Consider the following 13,297-nt stretch of genomic DNA (forward strand, 5'->3'; position numbering starts at 1 on the left):
AGTACTTGAAATGGGCTAGTTCAGACTGAAACGGGCCGTAACTGTAAAATACACACTTGATTTCAAAGACTTAGTGTGAAAAAAAAAAGACTGTAAAATATCTCAATTTTTATATTGATTTTAGATTAAAGTTATAATATTTTGTATATAGTGAGTTATATAAAACTGATGACTACTTTTTACTTATTTTTACTTTTTTAATACAGCTAACTGGGAATTTTAAAGTCATGTATGTGGCTTGTGTTATATTTCTGTTGGATAGCGTTGGTCCAGGCGAAGAGTTAAGAGTTGTTTTCTTAACCTTGACTCTTCTCTGTTTCACAATTAATGTGCCATTCTTCATACCCCAAAACGATTTATAACGGATCCTTGTTTGCGTGTTGAAAAAGAGCTGTGCTGCTGAGTTTGCATGGAACCTTCTGTCCTCTCTTGCCTTAACCCCTTAATGTTCAAAGCACTCATTTTTCAGTTAATTCAGAATATAGACTTTGACCTGTGAGCTGACTGATACCCACCTCTCTGACTCGGGGCTTCTCAAAAGCAACACTTTTGACTTCCTGGGCTGGATAATTCTTTGTTCCGGGGGCTGTCTGGGCCCATGTAGATGTTTGGCAGCATCCCCGGCCTCCACCCACCCAGTAGCCCCGCCAACCCTGCAGTTGCGACAACCAAAAATATCTCCAGACATTGCCAAATGTCCCTGGTTTGGAAAAACGGCCTGTGGTTGAGAACCACTGCCTCGGAGGGCTCAGCCTGCTGTCATAAACTCTTGTTCTGAATTATGAAACTTGAAAGTAGAAGGCCAGGGAGGCAACCCTGTCTTGCTCGTTGAACTGAGCACCACAGGCCTGTGCTCTGAAGGACATCAGTGATATCGACATCCACTCCCTTCTTTCTATTGTGACCCAGTGTCAGAGAAACTCTTAGCACTTATGGGATTCTCTTTTGAACCTGATTCAAAGTGCAAGAGGATCGATTCAATTTAATTCAAATGAGCCTTAAATATGTTCTTGTTGGGCTTGATGCTGTGAGGGTCTACAAGAATGAATACGGTAACGTCTCTTTCTCTCCGCCCTCGGCCCACCCCAATTTAGAGGGGGCACATTCAAAGGCAAGAGGCACCTAGGAGATCATCGTTCCTTAGCTGCTGACTTCTGGCAAGGCCTCTTGAGATTTTAGAGTCACTGATTAGAGGACCATGTCTCTGATATATGGGTCACAGGCTAATCTCGTGGCCTAGTTAATTCCATTTCATTTCGTGGCCACAGTCTGCACCCCTGACCCAGAGTAGTTACTCTGTAGAGGGAGCCAAACGAATAAATCAGGACAGACCCCGATTCGTACAGTGTTCTGTGCCTCCCTCATTCCTAATTAGCCCCTTTGGGTGTTGAATCTCATCCATGAGTTTAAAGAACTCCATAGGATCGATGCTCTGTCATTTCTCTGTCTTTATACAATACCTTGTTCAGGCAATGGGTGTTTCATAAGTGAATGAATGCATCATCACCCCCGGAAGGGGCATGCACAGCCTGGGTCACAAAGAGTCAATGCCTCCTCTGGGCACTGCGGGCACCACACCCCTGGCACTCACCACAACACCCAACACACAGTGTTCATCTTATTTAAAAAGTTCTTAAAGAGCTACCGTGTTTGCTGGTGATGATGACACACCTGATACCACACATCACCGTGTGTGTCACTTAACACACAGCACGGAGGGAAAGCAGAGCCTCCTCCTTCATGAAAAAGATGCCCAAACTAATGAACAAAAAATAAACATTGAAAAATCTGAACATAGCTTCAAGCGCTCCAAGTGTCTTTTGCTCTCCACACGAGGCTCTGGGTTGAGAGAGTGGGTGGCAGACCCCTTTATAATCTGAGTTCCTTTCGACTTTTTATTGCAGAAAGTTTCAAATGTACTAATAAGCTGAGAGAATAGTACAGTGAGCCTCCTTTCCCTTACCACTTACACTCGATGATTTAACTGAACTGAAAAGTGCTAGTGAGGTATAGCATTTTAATCATGTTGCAACAGATGACTTTATAAACAGAGCGACACGAGGGTTTTTTTTAGATGTAACCGAAAGGCCTGTGTAATAACCCTCCCCGCGGCAGGGCTCTGGTGTGGTCATAGTGTGTATGCCAGAACTCTGCCGTCTTCCGCACCTTCAGGGCTTCGTTTCTCCTATTTACTTCCTCAAATATTACACCCAGGGTGTGAGGGTGTACATAATAAAACATGTTGACATCTTATTAAATTACAATTTCCTAGCAGTCCTGATAGCTTGATCCTGACAAGCAGTCCTAGGATATTTCATCTGTTGGCTTGCGTAATTTCCTGTGTCTATGGACTTCATAATAAATGCTGAATCTACCTTAGCTTTTCCCAGTTTAATGGTTAAAAAAAGACAACCCTTAAGATCTTATAATTATGTAGTGATTCCTTTTGAAAGACTCTCCTTGGCTTGCCCAATCCCTGTGTTTTTCTTTTCCCTGGAGTATTGAATTTTCCAGCTCCAGTAGCCTTGAGTTCTGCATGCACCAGGCATTCACTTAATGGAAAATAGTGGTGTGGTAGTCGTTGGGGCTCTGGGAGGTGAGTAGCCGCCCTCCTCAAGAACAGACTAACAGAAGCCTCTGACTTTGGTTCAGGTCACGATCTCATGGTTCGTGGGTTCGAGCCCCATGTCAGGCTCTGTGCTGACAGCTCAGAGATTGGAGCCTGTTTCAGATTCTGAGTCCCTCCCCCTTTTGACCTTCCCCTGCTCAAGGTCTCTCTCTCTCTCTCTCTCTCTCTCAGAAATAAATAAAAAACATTTTTAAAAAGTTTAAAAAAATAAAAAAAATTTAAAAAAAAGAACAGACTAACAGAAAAGCAGGCTCACAAATCAATAAGTGATATATAATTGCAGAAGTATGTTGAGCCTCTTTGGGAGGAATTTTTTTTTCCCCAGAAGGAGATTTTTTTTTCCCCTTGAGCATCTACAGAAAGGAGGGAAAAGATGTGTGGGTTCAGTCAACTACCCGGAACCCCCAGCCAACCCTGCCCCCTTCCCTGCTGCCGAGTGTGAAAGAAACAGCTTTAAACACTTACCACGTGCTAGACAGTGTGCACATCCTTTATGTGGATTACCTCATTTAATCCCCATAATTCCATTTTATGAAAGACAGAATAGGTAGTTATTTGTCTACAGAGGGCAGAGTCAATACCCTCCCTTACTCCTGTTTTCTGAAATCTCCTTAAAAAAATAGAAACAGCACCAGTAATTCTACCTCCAGAGATTCTATTTCGGACTCTTCCTAATCGACCACCGTGGTAGAAACACATAAAAACAGGTTTTCGTATAAATATGGTATTAATTGTGCCATTTGTAACCTGATTTTTTATTTAAAATATATCGATATATATTAAGATATATTTAAAATATATCTTTCTATGGTACTAATTATATCTTACATTATTTACACTATCATGTTAATGGCTGCATGGTATTCCACTTTTAGGCAATTTTATTTTAACTGACTCCCATCGATGGGCATTTACTTTAGTGAGTTTTTTTGTTCTTTGCATCTGTTTTTGTTTGTTTTAGTGTGGTTTTCTCACAGTATATGCCACAATGAAGTTTCTAAATTTCTTTTTTATTCAAAATGATTACCGGACTTCACAAGCCTCATAGTAATGAAAATCGAACACATATATTGTGTTCACTGTGGGCTAGGCACTATTACAGATGCTTTATACAAAACTACTTAAAAATTTAATGGAGGATTCTCCTCCCACAATCATATGAGGTAGATACTATTATGGTCTTTTTTTAGAGCTTATTTATTTTTTATCTTTTTTTTTTAATGTTTTTATTTATTTCTAAGAGAGAGAGAGAGAGAGAGAGAGCGTGAGCAGGGGAGGATCAGAGAGAGAGGGAGACACAGACTCTGAAACAGGCTCCAGGCTCTGAGCTGGCAGTCAGCACAGAGCCCGACGCGGGGGCTCGAACCCACGAACCGCGAGATCATGACCTAAGCGAAAGTCGGACGCTTAACCGACTAAGCCACCCAGGCCCCCAAAGCTTATTTATTTTTGAGAGACAGAGAGAGACAGAGCGCAAGCAGGGGAAGGCAGAAAGAGAGGGAGACACAGAATCTGAAGCAGACCTCAGGCTCTGAGCCATCAGCACAGAGCCCGAGGCGGGGCTCGAACCCACGAACCGCGAGATCATGACCTGAGCGAAAGTCGGACACCTAACTGCCTGAGCCACCCAGGCGCTCCTGATACTGTTACTATCTTCGTTTTACCGATGAGGCAACTGACATATAGAGAGGTTAAGTGACTTGCCCGACGACGCACCACTGGGCAATGGCAGAGTTGGGGTTCCAGCCAAAACAGGTGACTTCAAGCCTTGGTTTTTAACCATATCACTAGACTGCCTCTGGACACCAACTCATTTCCAAAGCGTAAGAGTCTCAGACAAAGTGTGTAAGAAAACAAAAATACAAGCATTCTCTTTGGTTACTTAGAAATAAGCGTATCCCCCTTATGAGGTGTGCTGGGCTCTGCTCCTCAGTGTTTCATATTCCCCCCGGCCTCGCCGACTCCCTGGAAATAAAATAAAAACGAGCATGGTATTACAGAGAGAGTAACACAGAATCATCAGCACCTTTCTCCCACCTCCCGACTACCTTACTCTGATGAACAGATCAGATTCGACGCCAGCCTGGCCATGTCCCCCCAGCCCCACCAAAAGCGCAGGCGGGGGAGGTGGAGGTGGCGGCTTGCTGACCCGGTGGCCTCCTGCCCTCTGTAAGGCAGCCTCCAGTTCTGTCAGCTCTTTGCTCTCTCCACTTTCAGAAGCTCTCAGCTTCCCTAACACATGCTCTATTATTCTCTGCATACTGATTCGACTTTGCTAATCCTCTGCCCTCTAAATAAAGCATTCTTTATAGCAAAATCACTCCCCGAGCCGCTAGAGAGAGCCTGCCCTTCTCAGCCCCTCCCCTCTAGGCACTGAGCGAAAAATAAAAATGACGTGCGTTTTGATTGCACAGAGGAGAAAACCTCTTTGTCACCAGGCTGTTATTTCCGGGTGAACCAGGTCTCCGATCTCATGCCAGCTGGCCATCTTGAGAAAGACCCTAGAGGAGAGAGGAAGCTGTGACTCTCCAGGTCACCTAACATAGTCGGTTAGTCCCCTTGGAATTCCCAGAGGAGGTTTGGCGACACAGTTGGTGCTATTGCTAGGATCTAACCGTCATACATGTGAGGACAAGCTGTTTCAAACAACCTGGATATTTGCTTTTGTGTTCAGGCTCCTTACGTGACCAATTTCCTACCTGGAAGAGCGAGAACATTTCAGATGCTCTCATCTAACTTACGGCAAGTCATAGCACATGAAGACAGCCCCAAAGACTTGGGAAGGGAAAAGGTTACAAACCATTTTGCTTTGGTCTGCATGATAATCACGAACCGTATTGGTCATCTCTTCTGGTACCAAATCGATTGGTGGCTTTTGGCATGGCGCCTGGCTAGCCGCACTGGCTTCTTTTTTTTTTTTTTATCTTCTTCTTCCTTTTCAGGGTCTTTGGCTATTGTCCAGTGGGAATTCTGCTTTCCCTTTCTTTTAAATAATGAAATTTCTAAAAATATTGATTTATTTTTGAGAGAGAGAGAGAGAGAGCAAGCTAGGAGCTGAGAGAGAAAATCCCAAGCATGCTCTGCACTGTCAACGTAGAGCCTAACGCAGGGTTTGAACTCACAAACCATGAGATCGTGGCCTGAGCCAAAGTCGGACACTCAACTGACTGAGCCACCCAGGTGCCCCATGTGCTCCCTTTTAGAACCACACATCTTTGGGTTCATGAACCACTTTGGTGGTTCCACTCTGCCTTCCTCAAGTCTAGAAATCACACGTAGCTATATTTACTTCTTTCCCTACTGTTCTAATTTGGCGTTCCCCGATCTCTCCATCACTTCTGTCTCACCAGCCATGTCCTTCTTGTCCAGAAGTAGGTCAGGGTAAGAAATTCCACTTTCCAGTTCTGACTTCTTGTTAACAAGGCAAACAAAAAAACCTTGCTAGATGTTTACTTTGATGGGTCAGAGAAATAAATTCCCTCATCAGTGTACTAAGTCAGAATTACCCTTTTGCTTTGGAGTTAAAGGCACAGAGCATTGGCACCAAATAAACCTGGGCTCAGGAGTTGGCCTACCAACTAGTTGCTAGGTGGTGTGTGTGTTGAAAGTTACGGATCAGTAGGGACGCTGGTCTCTCCTTCATGTTCCATATTCAGTACAGCACCCACTCTTTCTTTTTTTCCTGGTGCCTCTTAGGTCTGCTTTTTCCTCTCCTTTCCCATTTTCCCTACCGTAGACAACCCTTGTGTTTTCAAACTCTGAATTCTCAAATCTGAACTTGTCCTTCGGCTCTCACAGAGCCTCCCACCCCCATACCAGAACTGCTCATCCAGGTTCACCAGCAACAGGAAAACTCTGTGAGAACAGAAACTTACCTTTCTGACCTCACTGTGGTCAGAATAAGTCTACAATAAGTAGACTCTACCCTAACCGTTGGTAGTAGAATGAGTGAATGAATGAATGAATGAATTCCTGAGTCCTAAACTATGGTACTGTTCATCACATTCCATTCCTGCTCAAGAATTTATAGCATCTTCCTGGTTTCCACATGAATCTAAACAATGAGGCTTGGGGCACCTGGGTGGCTCCGTTGGTTAAATACCCATCTCTTGATTTCAGCTCAGGTCATGATCTCATGGTTTGTGAGTCTGAGCCCTGCATTGAGCTCTGCACTGAGAGCGTGGAGCCCGCTTGGGATTCTTTGTCTCCCCCCCCCTCTCTCTCTTTGCCCTTCCCCTGCTTGCAGGCATATGTGCTGTCTCTCATAAATAAATAAATAAATAAATAGCCCCACCCCTACCCATTCAGCCTTTTCTCCTACATCTCAACTTGTGCTTCCGCTCCAGTCAAGAGGCTTCCCCATTCCTCTCCCCTGCGGCCATACACACTGAGTCCCCAGCTCACTCTTAAGGAAAGCTGTTGCCTCCCCCTTGGATGCTTTTCTTCTGCCTTCTCATTAAAACCGACTCATCCTCAAAGATCTAGCTCAAGTCCTGCGGACTTCTGTGCAGACCTCTGAACTTCTCTCCTCTGTATTGGCCTCTGCCTTCTTTAATCTTCTATTGGCCTTTAGTTTAATGCTTTAATTGTTCTACCTATGGAGGTGTTGTCCACTCACCTGATTATGATATCTTTGGGAAGAGGAGCCGTATTTTACAGGTCTTTGCATTCTACACAGCTCCGTGTGTAAGTCTGGTTTCCATGCCCTGTGTTCTCCTGTTTACACTTCTACACTGTCAATATGTGGTCCTTTTTTCCTTTTTTTTCTTTACTTTAAGTTGGCTCTGTATATAGAGAGAGGTAGCCTAATTAAATATGTTCTGAACAATCTATAGATGATCTTATTCTGTTTTAAGGGAATTTCTTTTCTATCTCTACAATGCATGAAGGCATATGCAACAGCTCCTTGACCCCCATCTCTCCTATACTGTCCAACACTGAGCACCCCATATATCTGGTAGGCATGTTGGATAATCTCCAATGTCAAGTTATCCATGTCGAAGTGTACTGAGTGGCCGATGAGCAATCCACGGAGATACTTGAGCCTGCTGAAACCACCAAAAGATTTCTGTACAAACTCAGTGGAGTTGAGCCCACATCACTGTAAATTGCTAAGTAAGTCAAGGGTTGGTTATAGGTCCTGCATTGGACACGTGTCAGAGAGCCATCCTTTCAGGAAGCAGGGGGCTTAGGGTCTCCTCTACCTGTAGAAGTTCTTCCATATTTCTGGGAAGTCAGACGAGTCCAGAATGTATAGAACAGTGGGGCCAGGAACCTTCTTGTCTCTCTTAGGAGCCCCAGCCTAGATGAGGGCTTCTCAGTCTTTAACATGCATATGAATCACATGGAGATTTTCTTAAAATGCAGACTCTCTCAGTAGGTCTAGGGGGTATGGGGACGTAGAATTTTTCTTTCAAACAAGCTCCTAGATAATAACCAATGCTGATGTTGCCTGGCGGGGTACCATACCACACTTAGATTAGCAAGGGTCTAGCATACGGACACCTCCTTGTCCACCAGACTTTAGGGAATGAGAGTCAAGGAAGACTCCCATGCACGCCAGCACTCATTTCAGCATCTCCTGTAAGAATCTGGCTAAGTGTGTCTTCAATTCTTTTTCAAACAGCATATCTAAGTTTTGCAACCATAAACACCAGCCAGGAGAATATATATTTCACGCAGAAAATGATGATGCCGAGTTCACAAAAATGTTCACGCTGAACATAAGAAGTAAGTTAAATTGTCAAGGAATTTCATTTTAATCTTTTAACTGCTTACTTTATTAACCATGACCAGAAAGAGCTAAGGGAAGGCTTAGAAGAGATTCTATAAACTATTTTTAAATACTGAAGTATGTTGAAATTTTATTTCAAATCTACTGGCTTTGTTGATAGATAGATAGATAGATAGATAGATAGATAGATAGAAAGATAGAAAGAAAAATAGATATTGTTCTGTGTTCCTCCTTGGAAGCTAAGATACTTTTTCCATGTCCTCTCTGAATGTGCTTTAGAGAGCACATTTGGTACCTTGAAAGGTCATGTTAAGGAGCAGCTAAAAGCCATATTACCTGACATTGATTTGTTTTAGTAATTTTGGTGTCTTTGCTCTATAAAAAGACGAGAGTACGTTTCTTTGGACCTTTTAGAGATGTTTCTCTCCTGAAGCTAAGAACCGCTCTGGTACTTGAAGGTGGAGAGAAGTGCTCATGTCAGCCGTCTCCAGGAGGGGCTGGCGGTGGAAATGCAGTGTGTTGCAGATGGGTGGTGGTAGGGCTGTCTGTACGGAAAATCCCACACAAGGGGCAGAAAGGGAATAGCCAGAGGTCTTGTGTCATCTTGCATACGAGACACCCTCCCAGAAGCACAACCTGCTTGGAGTAGCTGGGCAGCCTAGATGAAGCGATCGCTGAGGCCATTTCTGGAAAGTACCATGCCACATGCACTTACTTCACATGTTCTTCTCTACAGGGAAACCTCAGGTGGTAGTCGAGACATCATCAGCAAGTCAGGCTTCTTGCTCCTCTGACGGATACCCACTGCCATCTTGGACGTGGAAGAAGTGTTCGGACAAGTCTCCCAAGTAATGAGGACATTGGTATCTCTGGTGTTAGAAGAACACAAAACTCATACTCTCCCCGGCGTACTGACGCTTTCTCATGAACACAGCTTAAAAAGAAATGATGAGCTATTTACAATGTTTACCTTCTGACTCAACTGTAATTCTAACTGGTCACAGATTGTTTCTCAGAACTTATAACCAAGAAATCTCTCGTAAAGCTCGCAGCACAAACCCTAACGTCTACTCTGACAATAGGCCCCACCTGTCTGACTTCCCCGCCCTTTCTTTTTCAGCTGCACAGAGGAAATCACAGAAGGAATTTGGAATAAAAGAGCTAACGGAAAAGTGCTCGGACAATGGATCTCAAGCAGCACGCTCAACATGAGTGAGGCCTTGAAAGGATTCTTGGTGAAGTGTTGTGCACACAATGCCCTTGGCACATCTTGCGAAACAATCCTTTTAAACTCCTCAGGTAACAGCGGTTGCTATTGTACGGTGCCGCCTTCAGGAATTCCCCGCTGAAGTCAGTCCCTGTTGTTGCCTTTTACTTGGGGGATTTTACAAAAGCGTATAGGTGCATTGTGTGACGCGCGTCTTTTTGAGTCAGGCAAGAATCCCCACGGGACATAGGCTGTTTTGTAATTCAGGGCAGATGGACTTCTCCTTACGTTATTATGACTCATGAGGTAGAACCATAAACCCCCAGGGTAGGAAGTATCAACCAGAAGATTCAATTCTAGAGAAACCAATTTAGCGCTGTGGGGTCTCTACCATTTTCTCTTTTGATTAATCTCTTTATGTTCCTGTAGCCTACTGTTTGAGTTTGTTTCTTACAACCCTTCTAACTTTTAAGCAAGTCTGAAACCGGCATGCCTACACTAATGGTTTAGAACCGCCAGCATCCCCATGCTAACTTCCCATGCATCCAATACCTTCATACAGAGGACACAAACTATTTTCTTTTGTTTTGTTTTGCTTTATTTTATTCTTAAAGTTTAGTCATTCATTTTGAGAGAGAGAGAGGAGAATATGTGATGGGCGAAGCGGCAGAGAGAGAGGGAGAGAGAATCCCAAGCGGGCTCTGCACTGTCAGCACTGAGCCCGACATGGGGCTTGATCTCACTAACTGTGAGATCGTGACCTGAACCGAAACCAAGAGCCGGATGCCTAACCGACGGAGCCCCCCCCCGGTGCCCCCTAATTCTGACCTGAATATCCTGTGGGTTTAAAGAGAGGTGATTTGCGTGACCCTGGTACGTGATTTTTAAAAATGGGCTCAACATCACGCAAAATTTTCTAGGAAGGGAACTTGTCCTGTTTAGGAATATTGCCAGATTTTCCATGGGGGAGACGAGTATTTCTCAAGGACTCGTCAGGACTGCACAGGATGGTTTCTCAAACAAGACATGCAGAATCCTAGGGAGCTTCCACTCCATCCAGTCCATTGCTCAGCGATCCCCTTTCCTTGCAGCGCCCTTCCCTTTCATCCAAGACAAGATCTTGTTCTATGCGACCCTTGGGCTTTGTCTTCCCTTCATTGTGGTCCTAACCGTGCTGATCTGTCACAAGTACAAAAAGGTAAAAGTCAAGGTACAAATTCCACGCTGTTTCCTATTTCTGAGGAACTGCCTGTTGCTAACAGACCCGTTATTTCATCCCCGAAGCAATTTAGGTATGAAAGCCAGCTGCAGATGGTACAGGTGACCGGCTCTTTGGATAACGAGTACTTCTACGTTGACTTCAGAGAATACGAATATGATCTCAAGTGGGAGTTTCCAAGAGAAAATTTAGAATTTGGTAAGAATCGAATGGGCCACATGTTTCCATAGCATTTCCGTTCTGTTGGAAAATCTCTAACGTGCACTCACTCACCATTTATCTTGCAGGGAAGGTTCTAGGATCAGGTGCTTTTGGAAAAGTGATGAATGCAACAGCTTATGGAATTAGTAAAACAGGAGTCTCAATCCAGGTGGCAGTCAAAATGCTGAAAGGTACAGTAAAGTGGCATGATGTCCACAAAGTTGCGCAAAAATGGGAGGCATCGTCTCCCGCCTCCTCTTCTACTCTTTGCTGTCATGTTCATGGTTACCGCCGGCCATGCCTCGAGGTTAAAAGGGGACTGAGGTGGGGTTTGTGGCAACCAAGGAGGGAATGCAAAACCCAAGTCACGAATGCAAAACTCCACCTCTTCTTCCTCTTCCGGCTTTGTTGAGTGTTTTCAGCTTCAGTATTAGGGGGTGCTGTTACTACAGGCAGATGTCGTTTCTTACATTTTGACACAGACTCTGGGCAGGAGCACCGATTGAAGCCCTCTGTATTCTCACTTCCCACTTGCGGCTCCGTCCCCTCCCACCTGGCCTCCACCTCCGTCCCCCGCTTCGGTCACTCAGCAAGAGCCCTCTGGTTGGCTTTTGCTGAGGTGCCCAGCAACTTCCAACGAACTAGGTCTCATGGACACCTTTCCATCTTCACGTTACTTGAATTGGCAGCTGGGTCGGCACCGTTGCCTAGTCTCTCCTTTTGGCGCTCTTTTCCTCTGACTTCCACGTCGCCACGTTCTTTTGTTTTTCCTCCTACCGGTCTGACTGCCTCACAGTCTTTTCCTGGCTCACCGTCTTCTACCAGCTGTTTATACAGGCTTGCCTCCTTCCGTTTCCACTGCACATGCTCACTGCAGGCTGGCTCATGTTCCCAGTGGCTCTATTCTATGCACCAATGGTTCTCACAACTGAATCTCCCTTCTGAGCCTCAGGTTATGTCCAAATGCCTGAGTGTCTCCAAAGTTTCTCTCATTCGAACTGAACTCCTCCAGGCCTGGCCCTCCCTCAATGCTTCCTCCACGTGATTGGTTCCGAGGGCCAGTGACCAGCCACATTCCCCACAGTCAGGCAAACCGGAAGCCTAGGCCTCATCCTTGAAACTGTGTTCGTTCTAGTGCCTCACAAGCTTTCCCTGTCTGGTATCGTGCTCAGTGTTCCTTGAACCTACCCTCTTCTCCCCTCTCCACCACCCCAGTCCCAGTCTGTCTCCTCAGAATGGCGGCAGCAAAACTTCCAGGCATGTCCCCTGTATGCTCCTTCTGGATTCTCAGTATTGAAGCCCAAGTGACAGTTTGAAATGCAAAGCCGACCGTTTTTCCCACTTAGCGTTTACAGGTGCCTTGGATTACTCCCAAAGTAGCCTCTACCCCTGCAGCCTGTGGCTGCCCTCCTCTCCACCTCGCGCTCAGCTGGGAGGTGGCACACCTCCGGCCTGCTTTCGGTTCCTCCAGAGTGCCGTGCTCCCTCCCAGGGCCTTTGTGTGGGCCCATCCCTCTGCCCACCCTTCCTCTTTCACGTGGTTCTCTCCCACTCCTCCTTTAGATCTCAGCAGAAATATCACTTCCTCAGGGAAGCCTTCTCTCACACCACTGAGGAGATCAAGTTCCTTGCTGTAGGTTAGCTCTCCGTAGCCTCCTTTCTCATGCGACATATTACAATTGTGATGACATATTTGCTTAATTAGTCCATGAACGTCTCATCTGCCACGTTAGTCCCTAAGGCTTATGAGGGCCAGAGTTGTATCTGTTCTGCCGAGTTGTATTTTGATTGCCTGTTCTGTTTCTTCAGTGTGGAATGTTCTCCCTCCCTTCCCACTGTGAATTCACCTGGCATTTTCCCTCAGGCATTCGGTGTCCCCTTCCACTCCTCTCCAAGGCTACGGTGGGCGTCCCTCTTGCGTGACCCCACAGCCCCCTTTTACTCATTTGCTGCTTTGCGTTTGCCACACTATGTTGTAATTGTTTATTTACTTGTCTCCCTTTCCCAGGAGACTCTAAACTCCAAGAAGACAGGGCCTGTGTCTTGTCTATGGCTCATTCCCCCATCGCTCGGCACATTGCCTCATACACAGCAGGCGGTCAATAAATACTTGTCCCATGAACGAATGAGTGAATGAATGAATGGATACGAATGGACAAAAGTCAGGTGATAGGATATGAAGGTGCTCTGACAATGCTAAGCGCACCATAAAATGTATTATTTTGGTCATGAGGAACAAGACATGGACATTTGAAACCCACGGATCCCTGTAAAACATGAAGCAGCAGAAAACATGAAGTACTAGGGA

General features: G+C 45.3%; 1 protein-coding gene across 1 annotated transcript in view; it reads left to right on the forward strand.

Annotated features, from left to right (window-relative positions):
• The window catches only part of FLT3 (fms related receptor tyrosine kinase 3), a 56,764-nt gene that overhangs the window by 21,620 nt on the left and 21,847 nt on the right, over window positions 1-13,297 (forward strand). The window contains exons 10-15 of the mRNA XM_039254695.1: window positions 8,256-8,359; window positions 9,100-9,211; window positions 9,484-9,662; window positions 10,662-10,768; window positions 10,855-10,987; window positions 11,077-11,181. Coding sequence (XP_039110626.1) covers window positions 8,256-8,359; window positions 9,100-9,211; window positions 9,484-9,662; window positions 10,662-10,768; window positions 10,855-10,987; window positions 11,077-11,181 — 740 coding nt within the window. The remainder of the gene's footprint in view (window positions 1-8,255; window positions 8,360-9,099; window positions 9,212-9,483; window positions 9,663-10,661; window positions 10,769-10,854; window positions 10,988-11,076; window positions 11,182-13,297) is intronic.

Source organism: Hyaena hyaena, unplaced genomic scaffold (assembly GCF_003009895.1).
Source record: "Hyaena hyaena isolate Hyena2069 unplaced genomic scaffold, ASM300989v1 scaffold_11, whole genome shotgun sequence".
NCBI lineage: Eukaryota > Metazoa > Chordata > Mammalia > Carnivora > Hyaenidae > Hyaena > Hyaena hyaena.